Here is a 23,369-nt window from a genome sequence, read left to right as displayed (position 1 = left end):
GAGGTGGAGGAGGCTCTAATGTTTATTGGCAGGTCACCCACGCTTTAGGAGCGAGTTAGAAGGCCTGACCGCCAGACTAGGTTCTGCCTATGTATGGGAGTCCAGCTGAGAGGAGGTGGCTAGGTGGTTTTTGAAAGGAAGGTGTCTATTGAGGCAGAAATAGTGTAGTACTTTGAAGTTACGAATGTGGAGTTAGAACTTGGTTCGTAAGTGTGTAGGGCAGCCAGTGGAGCTCCTTGAGGTGCATTGTGACATTTAGGCAGCTTGGGAGGATGAATGTGAAACTGGCTGCCGAGTTCTGAATGGTTTGCAGTCGTTTGGTGAGTTGTTTGCTGATCCTGGTGTAGAGGGGGAACCTGAAGTCCAGTTTGCGTGTTAAGAATTTGATGGCTTGGCGGGTTCTGGTCAAGAGCCATTTGAAAAATTTATTCAGCATCTTCAAAGTGTGGAATCAGAAAGCTGTAAAGGCAGTGACTTGGACAATCCTGTTGAGTTTGCTTTTGATCGTGAGGTTCTCGGAGAGGGTGGTGAGTGCAAGTCCTAGTTCAGTCGGCCACCAGGTGGAGTGCCATGGTGAGGTGTTCTTCCAGAATATCAAGACTACCACCATGTCGATGTTGAGTGTGAGGCAATCCTTCATCCAGTTAGTAAATTTGCAGGTAGTGGACTTGTTCCAGTTGTTGAGTGTCTTTTCCAAGAGGGAGAGCATGATTTGGTTGTTGCAGTCGTGTGAAAGGATGTCGATGTTGTGGGTGCAGATGATAGATACCATGTGTGTGGACGATGCTCTTTAGTGAGATCATAAATATGTGGAAGATTGTAAGGCTGAGTCTTGATCCTTGCAGTGCCCCCAGATGCTGCTGCTGGTGTCTGAAGAGTAGGGGGTCAAGCTAAATGACTGTGTATTCCTAGTCAGGAAGGCGCAAATCCAGCGGAGAGCGAGTTCTTGGATTCCAATCTTGTGCAAAATGTTGGAAAGGGTGGGAAACCATGTCAAAAAGTGCAGAGAGGTCCTGGAAGACGAGGGAAGCTGTGTCTTCTCTGTTAAGGAACATGTGTATGTTGTCTGCAGCGGCGATGAGGGTTGTTTCTGTGTCGTGGTTGAGTCTGAAATTGGACTGTATGATTTTGAGGAGTTAGTGATCACAGAGATGTATAGTGAGGCATCTGCTGATAAGTTTCTCTAGCACTATGGCCAAAGTATACAGTAACAGGGAGATCGATCTGTAGAGTGCTTCTTGAATAGGGAGAGGAGTGTGGTGGGTTTCTGTAGGAAGTTGGCTCTCTCTACAGTGTACTATAACGAAGTACACTGTCCACAGAGTACAGTGGGTGCCTATTTGGTTTACAGAGGAGAAAGTAGATTACACTAACTCTCTCTTTTGTAGTAGTGTGGGCGAGCAGTTTGGCTTAATATAGGGTAGTGCTAAGCATTTATTAAGCTCATAGAGGCAGTGAATGAGACACACACCCAAAGAATAAATCTGAGACCAATTTAGAAAAATAACACTTTGGATATATATTTTGAAACCCACAACTACGTCCAAAGTTAAGTACAGTTTTTAATATAAACATTTATAGGAAAGTAAAACATTCAAACCTGTGTGCTTTTACGCACACTGCAATCCAAGGGGAGGAAAAGTCAAAGATCCATAAAGGTAGGTACAGTCTGTCTCAGGGGTTCACCTTCTGGGATTAGAATAGTAGCTGACCAAGATTCAAAGTACTACCAGCAGTTCTTTGGGAACCGCCCTAGTTTTACCGGGAGCAGGGTGCTGGAGAGGTTGGTATCTGGTGCTACGGAGAATGGGGCCCACCTGAAAAGAGGCTCAACAGACAAGTTTGAGGGCTTCCAAACGGGGGCGCAGGTTGCGAAGGGTCTTGGAGCATGGGGGCATAGCTGGTTCGTTGAGAGCAGAGTGGTTAGTTCGGCATGCAAAGATACACCTCGCGGTCAGGGACAAACAGCCGAAAGATGAGAAATCAAGGCAGCTGGGCTACTCTCGAAGTGGGTCCCAGTGATGCAGTTGTTCCTCAATGGCTACTTGGTCCTGGTGCAGTGAGAATCCGGAATGAACTTTCACTGTTGGTGTTTAGTGCAGGGCATCCGGTACCCCAGGGGTTGGTACTGCTCTGCTCTGGTTGGTCCTGGTGTCTTCACAGTCGGTGAGGAGACCGATCTAACCTTCCAGAGCACGAGTATCTTCTCCTGGTCGCCTGCAGCGTCAGTCAGGCCGGGGAGCTGCAAGGCTGTGGACCGGACTCTGCTTGTAGGTGCCTGCGGACTGCAGGGGAGTAGCTCATCTACTCCAAGGGAGACTTTCGGTGTTTGTTGGCAGCCTACCCAAGGCTTTGGTAGAGCTCCATCTTGCAGGATGAGTCACTCTGTCGCAACTGTCCAGAGAGGGCCGAGGATGGCAGGGCTTCGCACCAATGTCCAAATTCTGTTACAGTTCTCACCAGGCAGTGACTCTTCTTCGTCCTCCTTTTAATCCATCAAATCGGAGTTCTTGGGCTCAGAGGTGCCACCTAAATACTCAATTTAGGGACGTAATGGGGGGTGACAGGTAGTATCCAATGGGCTACCTACCTTGAGGGTGTCTACACCCTCTATAGAACCACTTTCTGTAGGAAGTGGGCATAACCCTGACACTAGAAGGCGAATACCTGCCAAAACAACATGGGGAATCTGAAAAGTGGGGTCCACATCAACTGGCCCGTCCTAGGGGTGGTGCTGGCTGGATGTGGGCACACCTCCTAATCTAACACATGTTCCTGCCTGACTGCCAAAGAGTGGGGTCAGGAGGGTGGGCATCTCCACTATCTGGAGAAACCCGGGGTAGCAAAACAAATGCAGCAGCAGGCTTTGAAGCTTCCTGCCCTGGAATTTCTATCCTGCTTGGAGGAGGTGTGAACACCTCCGCCCTGAGCAGGCTTTGTTCCTTTCCACCAAGAGCGAAGGCTCTCACCTCAGGAGATCATAAACCTGTCTATGGTGGCTGGCTGGTCGAGACCAGTAAGTCAACACACTAGTAGTCATTAGATTTTCAGGGGCACCTCTAAGGTGCCCTGTGTGCGTTTTTAATAAATCCAGCACCAGCATCAGTGTGTGTGGGTTTATGAAGACGAGGTGTTTGGTACCAAACACTTTGGGGTACAGTGAAGCTATCATGTAGCTGGGGAACTCTTAATGAAGAGTGTCCAGCCCATGTATTTGTTATGGCTTTCAAGGGCACTGGTAATATCTATGGGTGAACTTTGATATCACCGGGGCATATCCACTCTCGCAAATATGCCCTCACATGGGTACAGTGCACCCTTCCTTAGGGCTATAAGGCCTGCCGTAGGGGTGACTTACCCATACCACATGGAGGGAGCATCTGAACCAATCAAACACTCACACCCAGTCAAAAGATCTGGGTTTGATCCATCACCGTTCTTTAGCCCACTCTCCCACCCCAGTCCAGCCCGAACTGCCAAGCCATGCCTTCCCTGGACCGGAAACAAGCTTCCGAGGACCGGTTTCTGGCATTACAGCCGTCTTCAGCCCGGCTTGCTTGGATCCAGTGGCAAAGTGAGCAAGGGACTCACGTCTGAGCATACCCTGCCACACTTATGGCGGCCAAAAGCATTCTGTCCATCAACTGTGTTTTTTGCAATTTTCACCCCGAGTGGGCTGGGTATGCTCAGACGTGAGTCCCAGGCTCTCCACACCACTGGAGTCAAGCTATCCAGGCTGATGAAGGCTGTTAGCCAGAAACCGGTCCTTGGATGCTTGATTCCGGTCTGGGAAAGACATGGCTTGGTAGTTCGGACTGGACTGTTCCCATGAGGCACAGGGTCAGAGCTGATTTGCATATAGCCAGTGTCTAACCCAGGGTGGTGTGGAGTGCAAAAAAACGATGGATTTAGGCCCAGATGCTTGTACTGGGGTGAATGTATGACATCGTTCTACATTCTGTCCATCAACTGTGTTTTTTGCAATTTTCACACCGAGTGGGCTGGGTATGCTCAGACGTGAGTCCCAGGCTCTCCACACCACTGGAGTCAAGCTATCCAGGCTGATGAAGGCTGATAGCCAGAAACCGGTCCTTGGATTCTTGATTCCGGTCTGGGAAAGACATGGCTTGGTAGTTCGGACTGGACTGTTCCCATGAGGCACAGGGTCAGAGCTGATTTGCATATAGCCAGTGTCTAACCCAGGGTGGTGTGGAGTGCAAAAAAACGATGGATTTAGGCCCAGATGCTTGTACTGGGGTGAATGTATGACATTGTTCTACATTCTGTCCATCAACTGTGTTTTTTGCAATTTTCACACCGAGTGGGCTGGGTATGCTCAGACGTGAGTCCCAGGCTCTCCACACCACTGGAGTCAAGCTATCCAGGCTGATGAAGGCTGATAGCCAGAAACCGGTCCTTGGATGCTTGATTCCGGTCTGGGAAAGACATGGCTTGGTAGTTCGGACTGGACTGTTCCCATGAGGCACAGGGTCAGAGCTGATTTGCATATAGCCAGTGTCTAACCCAGGGTGGTGTGGAGTGCAAAAAAACGATGGATTTAGGCCCAGATCCTTGTACTGGGGTGAATGTATGACATTGTTCTACATTCTGTCCATCAACTGTGTTTTTTGCAATTTTTACCGCAAAACCGTTGCAGGGCCAAAAACGACTCAGATCAGTGCTTCCCAAACTTTTTAGCACTACAAGCCAATTGTTAGAATGACGAAATTTAGCGAACCACCTAGCATTAATGGACAGGAGGCAGGCAATTTTTTAATGCAACTAAAGCCTTGTGTGATAATGCACTGTCATTTACAGACAGCACATTTTCCACTGAAAGGGCGACTGTATTTGTACAGACATACCGTTTTACTGATTAACCTGTATTACACACAAATGATAATGTTTGGAAGTCAGGTTTCAGTGAACATTTATCATTTGTGCATCACCAAGTAAAAGAGCACAAGTATTAGAAGAGGTCAGGGCTGCTATTTATAACCTTTCTAATGGTACGGTCACTAGTTTGGACTATCTCAGACAAGAAGAAAAGGTCTGCTGCTGAATGAGAACTAAGGCCTTATTGCCTGTCCTCACCTTTTGCACCCAAGCTCTAGAGGTGGGTTATAAAGGCTTGTGTAGCTGCAGTCTACAAGGAAGTCAAGGACAAGGGGTGAATCTCTGAAGTCAACTAAACAGACGAGTGTTAACTGGGACTGATGTGGGAACTATGCCTGAAGCAAGTAGTTGAACCTGTCTTCCACTATCATTTGAGCTCTGGTATCTTGGAAGCAGTCCCAAGCTGTTTGGGATCTGCAGCGGTCACTAGGAACATAGTCAACATTCTTTGAAGTGAAGAATGGACATTTGACTGGGACCCACAAGAAGACAGCAAGGAAATCATTATATTTTGTAAACATGAGATCCGAGTCCCCCAGAAGAGTTCCTGAAAGTGTGGAAGCATTTGGAGCATCTGCTGCATTTGAGGGGCCACCGTAGCGACACAAATTGCTGCTACACTTTTTAAATCTTTGACATTTGCTTTTCACAGCCTTTAGACAGAAAGATATTTGCTGCTGCAAGATAATGTTTTGGACAGCAAGGATAGTTTCTAAAACCTGAATTATATTCTTAGTGCTATCGGTTGCTTCAACACTCAAACGAATGTATTGCGACCTGCTGACTTTCAAAGATCTCCATTGCTTTGTTAACCAATTTGTCATTTTGGTGTCATGCTAATCATTACACTGTAGTCTTTTTTACTAAATGGAAAGGAACATTGTATCCATTCAATTTCTGGATTTTAATGTATGTTGGTGCTGTCCAAAGACTTTATACACATTTTTACTAAGACTGTTACTTTGAGAACTAGACGTCCACAGTAAGACCAAGAATCATCACTGAAATTTGCATTTTTACTTTCTCCCTTATAAGCGTGGAAGCTCATAAACTGCTCTCCGCCAAGTTCATAATCATATTCTCAAATATGGAAATATATAATAATTTATGTAACTACTATATAAAAATGGAAATACATGTAACACGCAGAGCCTACCTGCCAAAATAGCATTCTAAATTGGCAGTGTGTACTCATTAAAAAGGAGTGCTAAAATGTTCTGCTTGCCTTATTCTGGAAATGTATACAAAAAGTGATGGATGGAACGCTTAAATCAATCTCAGCCACTGGTAATTACTTGGAGCTGCAAATCAGGCTTTACCCTGCTCCAATCCTAACAGTTTCTGGCTAACGCATGGTCAGTTTTCTTACAAAGATGAACCAGAAGCTCCACATAATATAGATAATCGTGGTGGTGCATGCAATTAAATTCAAGGATTAGTTATTACTTAAAATGCCATTATCCACATGCAATGCAATACGAATTAAGAATCAAAGTGTCTCACAGTTCTTGTTGGTTGAGCCAAACGGGGTTGGTTTTTTTGTGGCACAATGAGATACTCTGACCCTTTTAAACCACAATGACAACTATACTTTATTGACCATGGCAAGCCGGAATCATGGCTCAGGTGTGGCCTGGTGGAGCCTTATTAATGTATTTTCATAAAAATATTGGTTTAGAATTTATACATACAGTTATCCCAAAACACTACATTGTACAATCAAATTAAGATTACATAATATGACTAAGAATGTTCAGTATCATGATATTTAACCTTGAGGCCACGAATGAACAACTAAACTGTGCTTCTGGCAAGTTTACATCACTGCTTGCAATCCATGATCAATGAGGTTTTGTCTTTGTTTGCTAATTTTCTCAATGAGTCATATTTGATTGCACTGTTTACTTGTTTGCAAATTAAGTTTCATTGTTGAGCCTACAACATTCCAATTCTATGCTAAGGTCATTTAATTTAATACAGGCTTTTATGTGACCCCAATCAAGTCATATGCCTGGCTTGAGACTGGCCTTACAATGTCCACTCCCACTTCTCACTACCCTGTACCAAAACTAGTACAAGTCTTAAGTTTAAGATTGTGACACACAGCCACTTTATTTTATAAACTAGTATCTTGACCTATGTCTGCTTGGATATGTGAGGTCTTCTCTCAATTGATAGCAAAAAGTCTACCCATACCATCTTGACCTTTCTTGTTTTTTAGACTCTGTGTGGGTGATGGTAGCATTAATGTATTCCAGATTCTCTACAACCACCTTAGTATACTGAGTAAATTCAACTAGTATGTCAATTTTGAAGGAACAGTTAACAAGCTGTTTTAAAACAAACTACTATGGCCACCTCTGACAGAGCAAAAGGCATGGGGTGACTAACTGTCCTTGAAATGTGATATAGGTCAGTTGACAGGCCCAGTTGTATTATCATTAAATATGCTCATTATGACCTTCACTGCCTACCAGGACAGCATTTTATAGATAATAGCAAAAAAAAGAAGAAAATCTGCAAAAATCTTAACATTTCTGATGGCATCTAATAATCAATTTTAAAAAGCTACAAGTCTCATACCAAGGTTATGTTTCATTTCAGAGAGTTCTTGCTGATGTAACCACTGCAGCTTTTCTATTTCAATCCTTAAACGGCGTATCTGTGGTAAGGAATTTTAAAAAGTCATTCAGATATTAACAATCATATTCCACATTTCAGCTGTGACATGAAAGTTGTGAAAAATTGATACAGTTAATAATTCAGTTTCTCATTTCAGCTTTGTAAAAATAAATCTTTTCATAGTTTGTGTACAGTCCTAGTTTTTGTTGAGTTTCGAAAATCTGCAATACACGGTTGTACATACACTTATATGTAAATAATATTTGTAGCCTGGAGTTCTAGTAAGCTTCTGACAGGACCAATATCTGAGGGTTGGGCAAGCAAACCGTGCTCTCCATTTGAAATAATACTCTAATGCAATTTAAATTAAATTCAAACTTCACCGGTCATTAACTTCTAAAAACACATTCAACGTTTGAGAAGCATGCTTTGTAAAAATCATAACTTTTACAGAAGGAATTAACAGGGCAATATATATATATACGACAATCACCTTTTCTGCAGCCATTGTATTGTTTTCCCCAACATAAGAAATGAGCGTCGGTATGCACCCTTCCAATGTGGACACTCGCATTTGAATGAATGATAGGAATTTATAAAGTGCTGAGCTACTCCAAAAGGAGTGTTCCGGCGCTGCTGAATCACAAAATACTGTCATGGAGATGGTTTAACTCCCAAAAAGCCACGTTTTCAACAGTTTTTAAAAATTCGTCAGGTCCGTAGAGAGTCTAAGGAGTTTGTTCCATGCCTGTTTCCCCCGGGAGGCTGAAGGATTTATCGCCCCTACATTTCAGAAAAAAGCCTATAAATATTTGCTCACAGGCGTGGCCAAGATGGCGGCGAGAGCGGTCGAGTAATTCCTCAGCTCCCGCCGGCGGCCGATTTCCAGCACCGGTTCCGACATACTGGGACCCGCGACACGGAGTCCCGGAGCTGTCGGAACCGTAGACAGCAACTATGAGACCAGGAAATCCACTGGGGGTGCGGTGGCAGCACATTACGGCAGGCGGAGTGCGGCGGGCTGCCTGGAACACGGAGACCGCGGGCCGCCCCTCCCCCCACGGCGCTCGAACGGCGGCCTGGCCGGATCGAAAGTACGGAGCCCTGGCAGTTTGGCGACGGCGGGTGAGTGGTCCTTGGCTGCTCGTCCCCGTGAGACCACAGCACACCAACAAGCAAAGCGGGCCACCTGGAGTCCGGAGGCCGCGTGGAGCCCAGCCCCCGCGTCGCTGGGGTGGCAGCTGGGCTCGCGCTGAAGCACTGACGTGGGACTTTGCATTGGAAGGCCCGGAGCCGGGGCCCTTGAGACAAGCTGCGCCCCGTCTCCCCGGGACCCGCAGGTGAGCAACACACACGCTTGCGGCAGGGTCCTGGGGGTGTCGGGTGCGATATTCGAGAGTGGTGCGTAGCGCCGCCGACCAGTTGAGAGCGCTGCGGATCTCGAGGTACGGAAGGAGGCGACGCTGGGGGAGACCAGGCCTAGTCCGGAGTGGCGGTGAGGAGCTGGGCAAGCTTGATAGGAGAGCCCAGCGCTAGTACCGGAGACACGGCGCCGAGGCCGGAGGAAGAGCCTCCCAGCAGCATAGTACAGGGCGCGCCCCTAACTGGGGCCTGCGGGGCCACTTAGCGTCCTGCCAGCCTGGGGCCCGGCGGGTCGTGCGTTGCTCTTGGTGGTTGGTGGAGGGTGGTGTCACCGAGCAAAGGCTAACCGAAGCACAGAGACTCCCACACCCTGATTTCATCGGCCCGCGCGGCCTGGGCTCTGCGTGCGGGGAGGCACGGATTGGACGACGGAAGTAAGGAGAGGCACGCCGGGGCTGAGCGGGGGCGGCTCACGACTAGAGGCCTGGCCAGACACGCGACGGCGTGCTACTGCATATATCAAGGAGATACAGGGAGGCATTCGTGCGAGGGCTCCGGAGAGAGCGCCTAGGCCCGGCGAGGCCCACGACCGATCTACAGGCACGTTGAGAGGCGAGATACATTGGACCACACAACAGGTCCCAGGTCACCGGCTGGTCCGACGGCAAGGCAGGAGGGATGTCCACGGGCAGACCGCCCTGGGGGAAAACAGTGAAGGAGATGTTCACCAAGTCGCAATCCCCCCCACAGAAAGATGCAACGGCTCCGACCCCGAAGAAAATGGAGCAGGCCTCAGACGCTGGAGCAGAGCCCATCACGAAGGCCTTTCTGGAGTCCCTCTTCGCTTCCCTGCGTGATGATATCCAGACCTTTAAGACGGAGTTCACCAGCGAAATTCGGGAAGTGCGGCGCGAAATGGATGGCATAGGGGAAAGGGTGGCGGACCTGGAGGCCAAGAGCGACGAACGGGATGCAGAACTTTCCACCCAGCAACAGGAAATTATTCGGCTGCACGATCAGCACGTCGACCTGAAACTCCACCTGGAAGATTTAGAAAACCGCTCTAGACGCCATAACATCCGCATTCGTAATATGGCCACGTCGGACGCTACCCAGGACGTGTTTCGCTATGCCAGAGAGCTCTTCAATCATGTTCTGGGGCGGCCACTAGACTCCCCTCTACAGCCAGATAGGGCCCATAGGACCGGCCCGTCCCGTGCGGCAACGGCCCCCCCACCCCCCCCTCCCAGACATACTGGTGTGTGTTCAGGACTTCCGTACCAAGGAGGAGATACTCCAGAAAGCACGCCGGAATCACCCGATTTCGTTCCAGGGCACGTCCCCGCTGCTTTTTCAGGATTTGGGGGCGCTCACACTGCACAGGCGGAGGCTCTTCAAGCCAGTCACAGCCCACCTGCAGCAGAATAACATTCCATACAGCTGGGGCCACCCCTTTCGCCTCATTTTTAGACTGGGAAATAAGCAGCACCAACTCCGATCAGTCTCTGAAGCCTGCACTCTGCTAGGTATAGAAGCACCAACAGACGATGCGGAGGCCCAAGGATCCGCTCCGGAGATGGAAGGGAAGAGGCCGCAATGGACACAACAGCGCAGGCGGAGGCGAGTCAAGAAACCTCCGGCGACGGAGATCGCGGCAGGACAACGCGCAGCGGTGGACGCAGTAGCCACGGACAACGGCGCCGGTTCCACGGGATGAGAGCCTCAACGACTCCTATTGACCTGGTTGTCCGTACTGGCCGCATGGCCGTTGGCGGGAGGATGCTCCCGAACAGACTAGTAAGACTATCTTACTTTCTTCTTTTTTCCCTATTCATCCTTGGATGAGAGACAATGACAATTTGCAGTTGGGGGGGATGGGGGGGGGGAGTTTGAGTTGGGGAGAGTTTCTTGGAGCTGGGTGGTGGGTGGGAGGTGGGGTGGGATTGTGGTTCATGGTCCGATGGTGGTGTGGTGTGTCTGCTTCCCTGGGGGGTGGATGGTGGAGGTTGGATGAGGCAGGTGGGTCTCCCGGATGGGGCAGGGTGGGCACAACTTAAATGGCTACTTGTCAGATTTTTTCCCCCTAAATGACTCCAGTCGACTTTGTGATTCTCACTCTGAATGGGAGGGGGCTGAATAATCCTGTGAAACGCAAAGCAGTCCTCTTGCTCCTAGAACAGTCCAAGGCAGATGTCTGCCTCCTACAGGAGACGCACCTTCTAGCCAGAGACTGCCACCGCCTCCAATCTAGCAAGTTTCCACTGCAATTCTTTTCCTCATGCACAGAGAAAAAGGCAGGGGTTGCAATTCTAGAGGCACGCAAATTTAAGGGAAAGGTACTGGGTAAGATAGCGGGAATCAAGGGAAGACTGCTGGTTTACAGGTTTGCATTGGGAGACCTGACCTATACGATCAGCTCGATCTACGGGCCCAATGAAGGCCAGGTGAAGTTTCTGCACAATGCGCTTACAGAGGCAACTGATACAATAGACCGTCACCTTCTGTTGGGAGGGGATTTGAACTTGGTCCTTGACAACTTATTAGATCGGTCCTGTCAGCGCACTAGTCAGGTGGGTGCTTTGTCAGCAGCAGGCCTGGACCAACTGAAGGACCTGGGGCTAGTGGACATATGGCGCGAGGTTCATCCAGGTGAGACAGACTACACGCACTTCTCAGCGGCACACAAAACATATGCGCGACTAGATTACCTGCTTGTCTCCACAGCTGCGCAGTCACTTATCACCAGTGCAGAGATCGGTACAGCGTCCCTCTCAGATCACGCCCCAGTCACGGTCGCTCTCGCTGGGCCGACGGCTCCGAGCGCGGGCAGGGTGTGGCGACTACGGGATTCGTTGCTTTACAAGAAAGAGGCAGACTCCAGGATTCAGGGAGCCATAAAGGACTATCTGTCCCATAACAGTAACGAACAAGTTACTTACCTTCGGTAACGATATATATCTGTAAGAAACAGTAGTTAGTATTAGATTCCTTACCTTAGAATATCCCCAGGCGTCAGTCTGGATCCGGAAACTTTTGCGTAGCAGTACCCCTGCGCGTCGGCAGGCGTCGTCTGCAGGCGTCCCCTGCGGCTCCGCGTCCATCGTCGGCGTCGTGCGCCGTGATGACGTCGCTGGAGTATATAGATGCCGCCTCCGCGCGCTGACGTCAGTTCTTTGCACACAGCTTTTCCGCGCCAGAACACGCAGAGCCATGGAAGAACTAACACTGGTGCCATGCGAAACTAGGGCCCTGAAGGGGATTACCTTAACCCTATGTATCAGTTCGCAGAACGGGGAGGATGGGCGGGGCGGTAAGGAATCTAATACTAACTACTGTTTCTTACAGATATATCGTTACCGAAGGTAAGTAACTTGTTCATCTGAAAGAAACAGGTTAGTATTAGATTCCTTACCTTAGAATAGATACCCCAGCAATACCAACCCCGGTGGAGGGTCTGCGAACCAATACAGCTTACACCAGAAAGTCCTGGAGGACAGAACGGCCAAAAAAGCCATCCCTCCGGACTTGACTGTCCAGGCAGTAGTGCCTTGCAAACGTATGCAGCGAGGCCCACGTAGCTGCCTGACAAATGTCCTGCAAGGGGACTCCCCGGCCCAGGGCAGTAGTAGCCGCCGTGGCCCGAGTGGAATGGGCTCTCAGCCCAACAGGAGGCTCCTTCCGAGCCAAAGAGTAGCACGCTTTGATGCACAGGACGACCCACCGAGAGATGGTTCGTTTATGCACCGCCCTTCCCTTCTTCGCACCCACGTAGCCAACAAACAGTTGGTCATCCACCCGGAACTGGCGTGTGCGATCCATATAAAATGAAAGCGCACGTTTTGGGTCCAGACGATGGAGCCGCTCTTCATCCTTTGAAGGATGCGGAGGCGGGAAGAAGGAGGGTAAGGTGATGGACTGCCCGATGTGAAAAGCAGAAACTACTTTGGGCAGGAAAGAAGGTCTAGTTCTCAGAACCACCTTGTCTGGATGAATGGGCATGAAAGGAGGTTGACAGAAAGAGCCTGGAGCTCACTCACTCTCCTGGCAGAGGTGATGGCAACCAGGAAGGCCATCTTTAAAGTCAGGAGACGGAGAGGACAGGAATGAAGTGGCTCAAAGGGAGCGCACATCAAAAAGGTCAGAACCAGGTTCAAGTCCCACTGAGGCATCACAAACGGAACAGGTGGATACATGTGCGTGATGCCCTTCAAGAATCTCGTTACAATAGGGGATTTGAACAAAGAAGGTTGATCAGGCAGCCGTAGAAAGGCCGAAAGGGCAGACAGGTAGCCCTTGATAGTGCCCAGAGCAGAGCCCTGCTGGGCAAGAGAGAGAAGGAAGAGGAGAACCTCGGAAAGAGGGGCAGAAAGAGGGTTCACAGCCTTTGCTGTGCACCATGCCACAAATCTGTTCCACCGGCAGGCGTATACCGACTTTGTGGAGGGATGCCTGGCTGCCAGAATGACATTACAGACTTCAGGAGGCAAGTCAAATGGTCTCAACTGTCGCCGCTCAATCTCCACGCATGGAGGTGGAGACTGGACAGGTTCGGGTGGAGGACCGTCCCCTGCTGCTGCGACAGAAGGTCCTCCTGAAGGGGCAGGCGGATCGAGGGACCGACTGACATGCTGAGTAGCTCGGGATACCAGTAACTTCGAGCCCAGTCCGGAGCCACAAGGATAACTTGGGCCCGGTCGCGCCTGATCTTCTTCAGCACTCTGGGCAGAAGTGGTATAGGCGGAAAGGCGTACAACAGACCGCAACTCCACTCGCGCCGAAAGGCGTCGCCGTGCGAGTGCCGTCTTGGAAACTCCAACGCGCAGAACTGATGACATTGCGCGTTCTCTTCTGTGGCGAATAGATCTAACCAAGGCTCTCCCCATTGCAGAAAGAGGCCTCTCGCCACGTCCGAGTTCAGACGCCATTCGTGATCCACCGAGCACCGACGGCTGAGTTCGTCCGCCCTGGCGTTCAGAGAACCTGCCAGGTGTTGAACCGTCAGAGTCACGCTCTGACGTTCCAGCCATTGCCAGAGACGCAGCGCCTCCAGGCAAAGGGTCCACGACCCCACTCCGCCCTGCTTGTTGCAGTACCACATGGCGGTGGTGTTGTCCGTGAACACCTGCACTACACTCCCGTTGACAAAGGGGAGGAATGCCTTCAGTGCTAGGCGAATCGCCGGCAGCTCCAACATGTTGATATGGAGCCGGGACTCCGCCGGAGACCAGATGCCTCTGATCTCCGCCTCTCCCAAGTGGCCTCCCCAGCCCTGGAGGGACGCGTCCGTCACAACTACGTGCTCCGGTTGGGGAAGGGAGAGGGATCTGCCTCTGACCCAATCGCGGTCCGTAAGCCACCACTGCAGTTGTCTCGCAGTGCCCTCCGAGATCAAGACATGGTCGGACAAGTTGCCCTGATGCTGGGCCCACTGAAACTTCAGGTCCCACTGCAGAGCCCGCATCCGCCACCGGGCGTGATGCACCAGAAGGATGCAGGAAGCCATCAGCCCCAGCAGCCGCAGCGTCAACCTGACCGAAACCCGGGATAGCGGCTGAAAGACGGGAATCAAGGCCTGTATATCCCGGACTCGCCGTTCCGGAGGATAAACCCGAAACTGCGCCGAGTCGAGAACCGCTCCGATGAAAAGGAGCTTCTGAGAGGGACACAGGTGTGATTTCGGCACATTGATGGAGAACCCCAGCCCATGCAGGAGGTCTGCCGTCATCTGAAGGTGGTGGACGACTGTCTGGGGCGAGCCCGCCTTCAACAACCAGTCGTCTAGATAGGGGAAGACTGACACCCCTGATCTGCGCAGATGGGCTGCGACCACCGCCATCACCTTTGTGAACACCCGTGGGGTGCTGGTAAGGCCGAGGGGGGCACGATAAACTGAAAATGCTCCTGGCCTACCGTGAACCGCAGGTAACGCCGGTGGGCCGGCAGGACGGGGATGTGAAAATACGCATCCTGCAAGTCCAACGCTACCATCCAGTCTTGCGGGTCCAGAGCAGCCAAGACCTGAGCCAATATCAACATCTTGAACTTCTCCTTCCGGAGGAAGCCGTTGACGTCCCTTAGGTCCAAGATAGGACGTAGACCCCCTTTGTCCTTCTTGGGTACCAGAAAGTAGTGGAAATAGCAACCACATCCTACTTCTGGCCCAGGAACGCGCTCGATGGCCCCCTTGGCCAAGAGGGCCGTAACTTCCTCCTGCAGAAGTGTCAAGTGGTCCCCCGACACACGGTGGTTCTGCGGTGGCATGGCTGGAGGAGTGGTCTCGAAGGGGAGGGAGTAGCCCCTTCGGACGAGCTGCAGCACCCACCTGTCCGATGTGATAGTGCGCCAGCGGGAGAGGTGATGGCGAACCCTGCCACCCACTGGCGTCACATGGGCCTGAAAGCACGGACTAGGAGGATTTAGAGGCCGATGCTGCGGGGGGAGGTGTGGTCTGACCTCGCTGTTGTCCCCGACCGCCTCCACGGCGGCCTCCACGATTGCCACCGCGTTGAAAAGTGTTCTGCGGCGCGTGGCTGGCAGCACGTGTGGGACCGCCCCTTCCTTGGCCACGAAAGGAGCGAAACGAACCCGTTTGCTGGCGCTGGGTCGAGAGACCCAAGGACTTGGCCGTGACCCTGGAGTCCTTGAAGCGTTCCAGCGCGTGGTCCGCCTTGTCGCCAAACAGGCGACTGCCATCGAACGGCATGTCCATCAATGTATTTTGGACATCTGCCGAAAAGTTGGCGGATCTCAGCCAGGCGTGGCGACGAATCGCCACCGTCGTGGACATCGCTCTGCCCAGCGAGTCGGTCGTATCAAGACCACACCTGATGGAGTATCGTGCTGCATCTCGGCCTTCAATCATAGCCTTGCCGAGCTTCGCCCGCACCTCCTGCGGGCATTCAGGCAGCAACTCCGCGACCGTATCCCACAGAGAGTGGGTGTAGCGGCCCAAGAGGCATGCGGTGTTGCAAGACCGCAGTCCCAAACTCAGGGACGAGAAGACCTTCTTACCATACTGGTCGTACCTCTTAGATTCCCGGTCGGGCGGGGCCGATGGGAATGCGGTCTGGGAAGTCGAGGCCTGTAACACCAGACTCTCAGGGGTGGGATGGGTGGACAGGAACTTGGGGTCGTCCGGACACGGACGGTGGCGTCTGGCCACGTTCCTATCAACAGGCGAACCTGTTGCGGGCCTGGACCACGTGCCCAAAAGAACGTCTGTCAAGGCTTCGTTAAACGGCAGCAGTGGCTCCTGTGGGCATGACTGCGGTTTGAAGACCTCAGTGAGGATGTTAGGCCTCACGACCGCGACGGGGAGCTCAAGGTGCAAGGCCTTGGCAGCCCTCATCAACACCACTGAATAAGCAGCCCCAGCCTCCGAAGCCACAGTAGGAGGCGAGACAAAACCAGGGTTAGGAGACTCGTCCAGACCACTGGCGTCACCCAAATCACCTGTCCAGTCCACATTGTACTGACACTCGCGTGACAGAGGGTCCTCAGACCCCTCCCAACCCTCTCCGTATTCTACATCTTCCCCATATTCGGAGTCAACAATGTAGACCGGCTCCTCGAGGTCCACAGGCCACATCGGCGTCGGACGACGCCGGTCCGACTCCGCGTCCGGAGTCGGAGAGGTAATGGGGCCGGCGCCGCGCGGGGGCGGCGTCGGGGGCAACCCCGATGGAATCGGCGCCGGAGAGGCCGGTAGACCAGTCGGCGTCGACCCTGAGGGTCCCAGCGGCGCCGGGGCCGGAGCCGCCGGCGGCCTCGGAGCCGGAGCATCCGACGGCGTCGAGGCAGGGGCACCCTAACCGCTAGGACCCCCGGACGGGAGCACAGGGCCCGAAGGCGCCGTAGGCCCCGTCGAAGGAGACAGTGCCCTCATGGCCATGAGGAACTCCTCTATCTCCTCATGTGACGCGCCTTGCCCAGGGACCGTAGGGTATGGAGCAGGCCGCGCCGGCGACCCACGCGGAGCCGCGGGGGTGGGGCCACCCGAACCCCCGGCCGCATCGCGCGAGCGTCGGGGGGAGTCGGGGGTACGATGACGACGCCCGGACTTCTTATGTCTCCTACCTGAGGAACCAGAGGAATGGTGACGACTTCCGGAGCGCACGTGATGGCTCCGCGACCGCTCCCTCGACCGCTCCCTCGACCTCCGGCCGGACCGGGACCGCTCTCGACGTGGGGCCGACACCCTCAGCTCGAGTAGCTTGCGGGACCGCTCCCGCATAGCTTTACTCGTCAGGGCCCGGCAATCGACACAGTCGTCCACGGCGTGGTCGGGGCCCAGACACCGAAGGCAGAGTCGGTGATGATCCGTGACCGACATCGTGTGGTCACAGTCGTCACAGTTCTTAAAACCGGGCATCCTACCGGCACCGTAACAAGAATCAAAGATTCACAAAAAAACTTTGGTCAAAGACCGGAGTACTGCACTTCTCGGATCTGCGCTAACTGGCGCGGAAAAAATAAGAACTGACGTCAGCGCGCGGAGGCGGCGTCTATATACTCCAGCGACGTCATCACGGCGCACGACGCCGACGACGGACGCGGAGCCGCAGGGGACGCCTGCAGACGACGCCTGCCGACGCGCAGGGGTACTGCTACGCAAAAGTTTCCGGATCCAGACTGACGCCTGGGGATATTCTAAGGTAAGGAATCTAATACTAACCTGTTTCTTTCAGATGGGGACACCGCGCTGGCTACTCAATGGGCTGCGCTCAAAGCCGTCTTAAGGGGAGAATTTATCTCGATCTCAGCTGCAGAGAACATAGAGCGTCAAGTCAAGAGGGATCAGTTAACCCAGAAAACAAGGGAATTAGAACAAATTCATAGGAGGACGGGTGCCCCGAGGTTTTGGCGCCAATTGAAGGCTGCTCGTCAGCAGTTGGCGGCGTTGGACATGGATAGAGCAGAGTATGCTGCTTTAAGGCTGAAGCACGCATACTACACAGGGGGAGACAGATGTGGGCGGCTGCTAGCGCATAAGCTACGCACGATCACTCAGAAACGGGACATTAAGGAACTGAATGGGAGGGATGGCACCTGTATTACCGGAGACCGAGCGATAGCAGGTGCTTTTAGCGACTTCTATGCTACTCTATATGAGGCGGTCCCGCCCGACCCGGAGGCGGAAATGGCCTTCCTGGAGACGATTCCGTTACCAGCTCTAACTCAGGAGCAAATTGAGGGCCTAGAGAAGGACATCCGCACAGAGGAAGTTATTTCGGCGATTTCCCGACTTAAACTTGGCAAGGCGCCGGGACCAGATGGATTCCCAGCGTCCTTCTACAAAACCTTCTGTGTCCAACTGGCGCCGCTGCTGGCCAGACTCTTTACTTCATTCGCGGAGGACGGGGCGATCCCTGGGGATCTACTCGAGGCCTCCATTGCGGTTATACCCAAACCGGGCAAAGACCACACTGACTGCGGGGCTTTCAGGCCCATCTCCCTCCTAAATGTTGACCTCTCTATACAGGGATCCTCGCCTCCAGACTGGGCCCATGCATGGGGGGCCTCATTCAGCCGGATCAGTCTGGCTTCATTCCGGAGCGACAGACCTCCGATAACACCAAACGGGCCCTTCACCTCATTGAGAAAGCATCCCGCACACAGGGCGAGTACATGATGTTGGCCATCGACGCAGAGAAGGCCTTTGACAGGGTGCACTGGCCCTACCTCGAGAAGGTGTTAGAGAAGGCCGGAATGGGACCCAAGTTTCGGACTAGAGTGATGAACTGCTATAAATTCCCTTCTGCCACGGTCCGGGTCAATGGTTCATCCTCCCCCCGATTCAAGATCGAAAGAGGCACCAGGCAGGGGTGCCCACTATCCCCTCTATTATTTGCCCTCTATATGGAGCCGCTGGCACAGCTAATCCGAACAGACCCGAAAGTTAAGGGGATTAAATTTGGGGCAGATGAACACGTCATAAGTCTCTACGCCGATGACGTCTTCTTGTCACTGGCTGAGCCCCGGAGCTCTCTCCCTGCCTGCATGGTCGACCTTGACAGGTTTGGCAGTGTATCGGGCTTTAAAGTCAACATGACAAAGTCAGTGGCCCTTGATCTGTCTCTGACGTCGAACACGCGCACTGAGCTACAGGGCAGATTTCCTTTGCAGTGGGCGACAGATGCAGTTCCGTATCTCGGCATCAAACTAGCTCCCTCCTTACAGACCACGGTGGAAGTAAACTATACCCACCTACGACGGACGGTCAGACAGGAGTTGGGACAGTGGAAACACTACCCGCTGTCTTGGCTGGGCAGGGTAGCAGCGATCAAGAAGACTATTCTCCCCCAGATACTTTACATCTTTCGCACTATACCCCTCGCTCCCCCTAAAGGCTGGATCAAATTGATGCAATCGGAGCTCTCACAATTTATATGGAAAGGGAGGAAGCCGCGCCTGAAAGCCCAGATAGCGATGCTTGCCCCAGAGCACGGAGGGATCGGGATCCCGAACCTAGCCACATACTTCCAGGCGGCGCAGCTACGTTTCATGGCGGAATGGGTCCAATGGGAGTCTGGGAAGCACTGGTTGTTCCAGGACCAAGCGGTCGCTGGAAGAACATTGCAAGAGATCCTGTTTATGCACATGGTTCATAGGCCCCACAACCTTTACGCGTCCTTCGTCACACGAGTCCCGCTGGAGATTTGGGATCAGGTTGGGGTTGCGCTCGGCCTCACCACCATGCCGTCACCACTCACCCCCATCCTTGATAACCCTGACTTTCAACCGGGGATGGATGGGAAGGCCTTCGAACGTTGGAAATCAGCTGGATGTCGCTCCCTTTGCCACGTGTATGGTCCCGAAGGAATAGTCCCCTTTCCACAGCTCCGCCAGGAATTCGGCCTCCCAGAATCCGAGAGACTCCGCTACTTCCAAGTCAGACACTGGGCCCTTAGTACGACGGTGAGATCGGAGGCGGACAGGCGGCTGACGGATTTCGAATACTGGCTGATTACGCGCAAGTCCGACAAGCAGCTAATATCAGACCTTTACAAAATGCTCACACAAACACAGGTACACTTACAGCGCGAGCAGGACACGTTGGGTGAGAGAGCTGGGGAGGTCCTTTATGCACAAGGAATGGGAAGGGATATACTATAGAGCGCGACACTCCGCTTACCATATGGGGCTCACAGACACTCTCACAAAGGTGGTGACCTATTGGTATTACACCCCGGAGCGGCTGTATGAAATGGACAGTAGCAAGGACCCCTTATGCTGGCAGGGATGCGGACAACTGGGTACCCTCACGCACATAATCTGGGACTGTAGATTTGTGCAGGAATATTGGCGTCAGGTACTGGATGACGTGGATACCCCCTTTGACACCGAAATCCCACGCTTCCCTTCATATGTCATTCTGGGGCTCCCCAACGCACTGACCTACCCCTTAAGATCGCGAAGGGGACGCTTGATGGCCATAGCGCTAGGCTCGGCGCTACAAAATATCCTAGCACATTGGCGTTCTGCTCTTACTTCCACGCACCAGGGTTGGCTCCACCGACTGTGGATGGTCCTGGGTATGGATAGGCTTTCTCTGTATAAAACGGGAGAGGGGGCTAAATATGATGAGCTTTGGCAGCCGTTTCTCGCCCTCCTGTCCTCAGAGTTTATGGAGGTGACCTGCCCGAGATACCTTAGATTGTTGAGGCTGACTGAGATGGATCAGAAAGGGAAGGGCGCCAACTCCGCCCGTCCGGTTGTTGGGTGATGTTGTAACACCAGTTGGAACGAGACCATGGACCACGGGGGGAGGGTGAGGGAGGGTGTGGGGGGGTCGGGATCGTCTGGGGTGGGTCAACAGGGAGGAGGGGGAGTTGGGGAAGGGGAGGGTCAGGTTCGTTAGGATCGGGGTGGGGGGGGTTTGGGGTTTGTTGTTCGAAGAGTGTGTCGACCACCAGCGAAGCACGGCATTTGGGGCGGGCTCTGAGCCATACAGGCGAAAGAAGGTGCGGGTCTACAGAAGGGACTATGGCGGTATTGGCATAGTACTGCAATGTTTGAAACGCGGCCGGCCCATGCTGGGTTGTAAGCGGCTTGCTGTGTATAACTTCGATTTTGGAAATGCAGCATCGCCCTGAAATCCCTCCACTGTAATCGAACCCTAGCTTTTAACGAACTGCTTGGCAACTGCTCACATTTGTTTGATGACAGTTCTGTGTTGACATGCTCAATAAAAGATATTTAATACTAAATATTTACTCACAATGTGCTGATCCAAAAGCTGTGTCACCTTTGTTAGTCAAAAACAGCTAACTGTCAAACCGGTTTAACACAAATGTTTTTGCCACATTTGGAGTTCATTAGGTTCCTTCACTAGGATCAACCTAGTGGGGTGTGTTTGTCCATATTTTAGAGCTTAAGAGCAGTCCATGTCTACTAGGCACTGTTCACCCATGGGCACAAACACTATTGCACTTTAACTGAATAATCAAATAACTCCCTAGAGGCTCTTTACTCCAAGGTTAAAAATGAAGAGTAGTCAAAGCATTCTATAAGAGTTGGTAGGTGTTAGAAATTCAGAAACATGATACAGTAAAAATAAACAAATATTTCAATGCATTACAGATCCAGAAAACAACTTATCTACATGTAATTAGAATGAGAAGTTAGAAATTGATGCACAAAAAACGGTGGTGCTAGCACCTTTAGGGCTAGACACAGCCTCAAATGTATTTATGAGTTTTAAGAGCAAGATTGGCAATAGGGAGAATGCTAATGCTAATATCATCATGTGTGGCTGCCCTCTGATTGGTTCTTAAGTGAGAGTATTTCATTTTCGAAGATATTAAAGCATCTATTAAATAAAACAAACACTCCTAACTCTGTACTTTTCTGTGTAGGGGGACTTCAAAAGGGCAAACCTAACGAGGGAGCATCAGAGTACTATAACAAGCAAACAGTTGAGGGGCAGGCCTCTCTGGCTAAAGCCAAGATTTTTTTCCCTTATTAAATTATCTTGAAACCAAGACAGAATAGTTGCTGTAGGAAAGTGCCCCTTTTTTGCATGGTTGCCCCCACTTTTTGCCAAACTGTTGATGTACTTTGACTGAGTGTGCTCTAGGTTAGGGCCTATGTTCTTTTCCTAAACTGTAGTGTTGCAAAATCCAATGGGCAACTCTCTGGCCACACGTAAGTCCCTTGTAAAAGGTATCATAGGTACCAAGGGCACTGTGACCAGGGAAGGCCTCTAAGGGCTGCAGCACTTATTGTGCCACCATTAGAGAGCCTGCACCTTTATACACACACACACACACACACACACTGCCCTTGCAGGCTGCATGTTTTGGAGCAAAACCTAGTGAAGAGTCGACATGTCTAATATCATTGTGTGCCATGCGCACAAACCACTGCCCTGTCATAGGTAAGCCACCCTTCTAGCTGGGGTTCTATACCAGTGGTGAGGGTACAGGTGCATGAGCCCTGTACCCCTACAGTGTCTAAGTCCATTCTTAGACATTCTAAGTGTAGTAATGTCATAAAGAATATATGGTGGTGGGAGTTTGTCATTACAAACTCCAGTGCACCATAATGGCTTTACTGAAAACTGGGAAGTTTGGTATCAAACATCTTAGCACATTAAACCCACACTGATGCCAGTGTGGGATTTAATGAAAAATGCAATCAACAGGCATCTTAGAGATGCCCCTGAAAAACGACTTAAGTCTAGTGTCTTGGCTGAGTGGCTTCTCACAAGCTGCCACCCCCAGACATGTTTCTGGACCCCTGGATTGAGAGCCTGCCGCTCTCTGGGTCCTGAAACAATGCACATCCTGGGACGAGGTGCCACGCCTCGGGTCCACAAAGGGGAAGCTTCAAAGGCTTGCTGCCTTTGTGAGCTAACCCAGCCATTTGCTGCTCTCAGCAACTGGCACCCACCGGTTCTGACCCCCACTTTGGTTGGGAGAATCTACGGGAAAAGCAAGTTAGGAGGAGAGGTGTGCCCATCTTTGCCAACCCCACCCCTCAGGTGGGGGAGACTAGGTGAAACACAACTCTCAGTCCCCGCCATCTTGCAGATGGGGGGATGCAGCCAAACGGAGTGAGGCATAATAGGGGGTGTACCCACCCCAAGGAGAGGACCCATTGGTCCGACGGGTATCTACCTGTAACACCCATAAATCTAGTATTTAGGGGCAACCCCGAACCTTGCCTCCTCAGACAATAGAGATGACGAAGGACCAAAGAAGCAGTGCTGAACTAAGAAGAGGAGGACGCCCACTGACTTAGCCCCAGCCCTACCAGCCTGTCCCCACTTCGAACCTGCTCAAGCGAAATCCTGGCGTTCTGAAGCCAGCAGCACCCACAAATCCGGAGGACCTGCACTGCCTTAACCAAACCAATACTTTGTCTCCCATGAGTACCGGATTTGCTCACCAACAGACTCTGGCTCTAGCCAAATTTGCGAGTCTGCACCACTTTGCACTCGACGCCCACAGCCAGAGTGGCCCAACACCACGAGGAGGTCTCCCTGG

The 23,369-nt window shown here is 51.9% G+C and overlaps 1 protein-coding gene across 4 annotated transcripts in view; it reads right to left on the bottom strand.

The window, feature by feature from the left end:
* The window catches only part of ZMYND8 (zinc finger MYND-type containing 8), a 432,560-nt gene that overhangs the window by 69,126 nt on the left and 340,065 nt on the right, over window positions 1-23,369 (bottom strand). For all 4 annotated transcript variants that reach the window (XM_078651871.1, XM_078651872.1, XM_078651873.1 and 1 more), the window contains one exon: window positions 7,480-7,558. In XM_078651871.1, the coding sequence (XP_078507997.1) occupies window positions 7,480-7,558 (79 nt within the window). The remainder of the gene's footprint in view (window positions 1-7,479; window positions 7,559-23,369) is intronic.

This window comes from Lissotriton helveticus, chromosome 7, assembly GCF_964261635.1.
Source record: "Lissotriton helveticus chromosome 7, aLisHel1.1, whole genome shotgun sequence".
NCBI lineage: Eukaryota > Metazoa > Chordata > Amphibia > Caudata > Salamandridae > Lissotriton > Lissotriton helveticus.
Note: the sequence above shows the minus strand (reverse complement) of the source record. Positions and strands in the feature narration are given on the sequence as shown.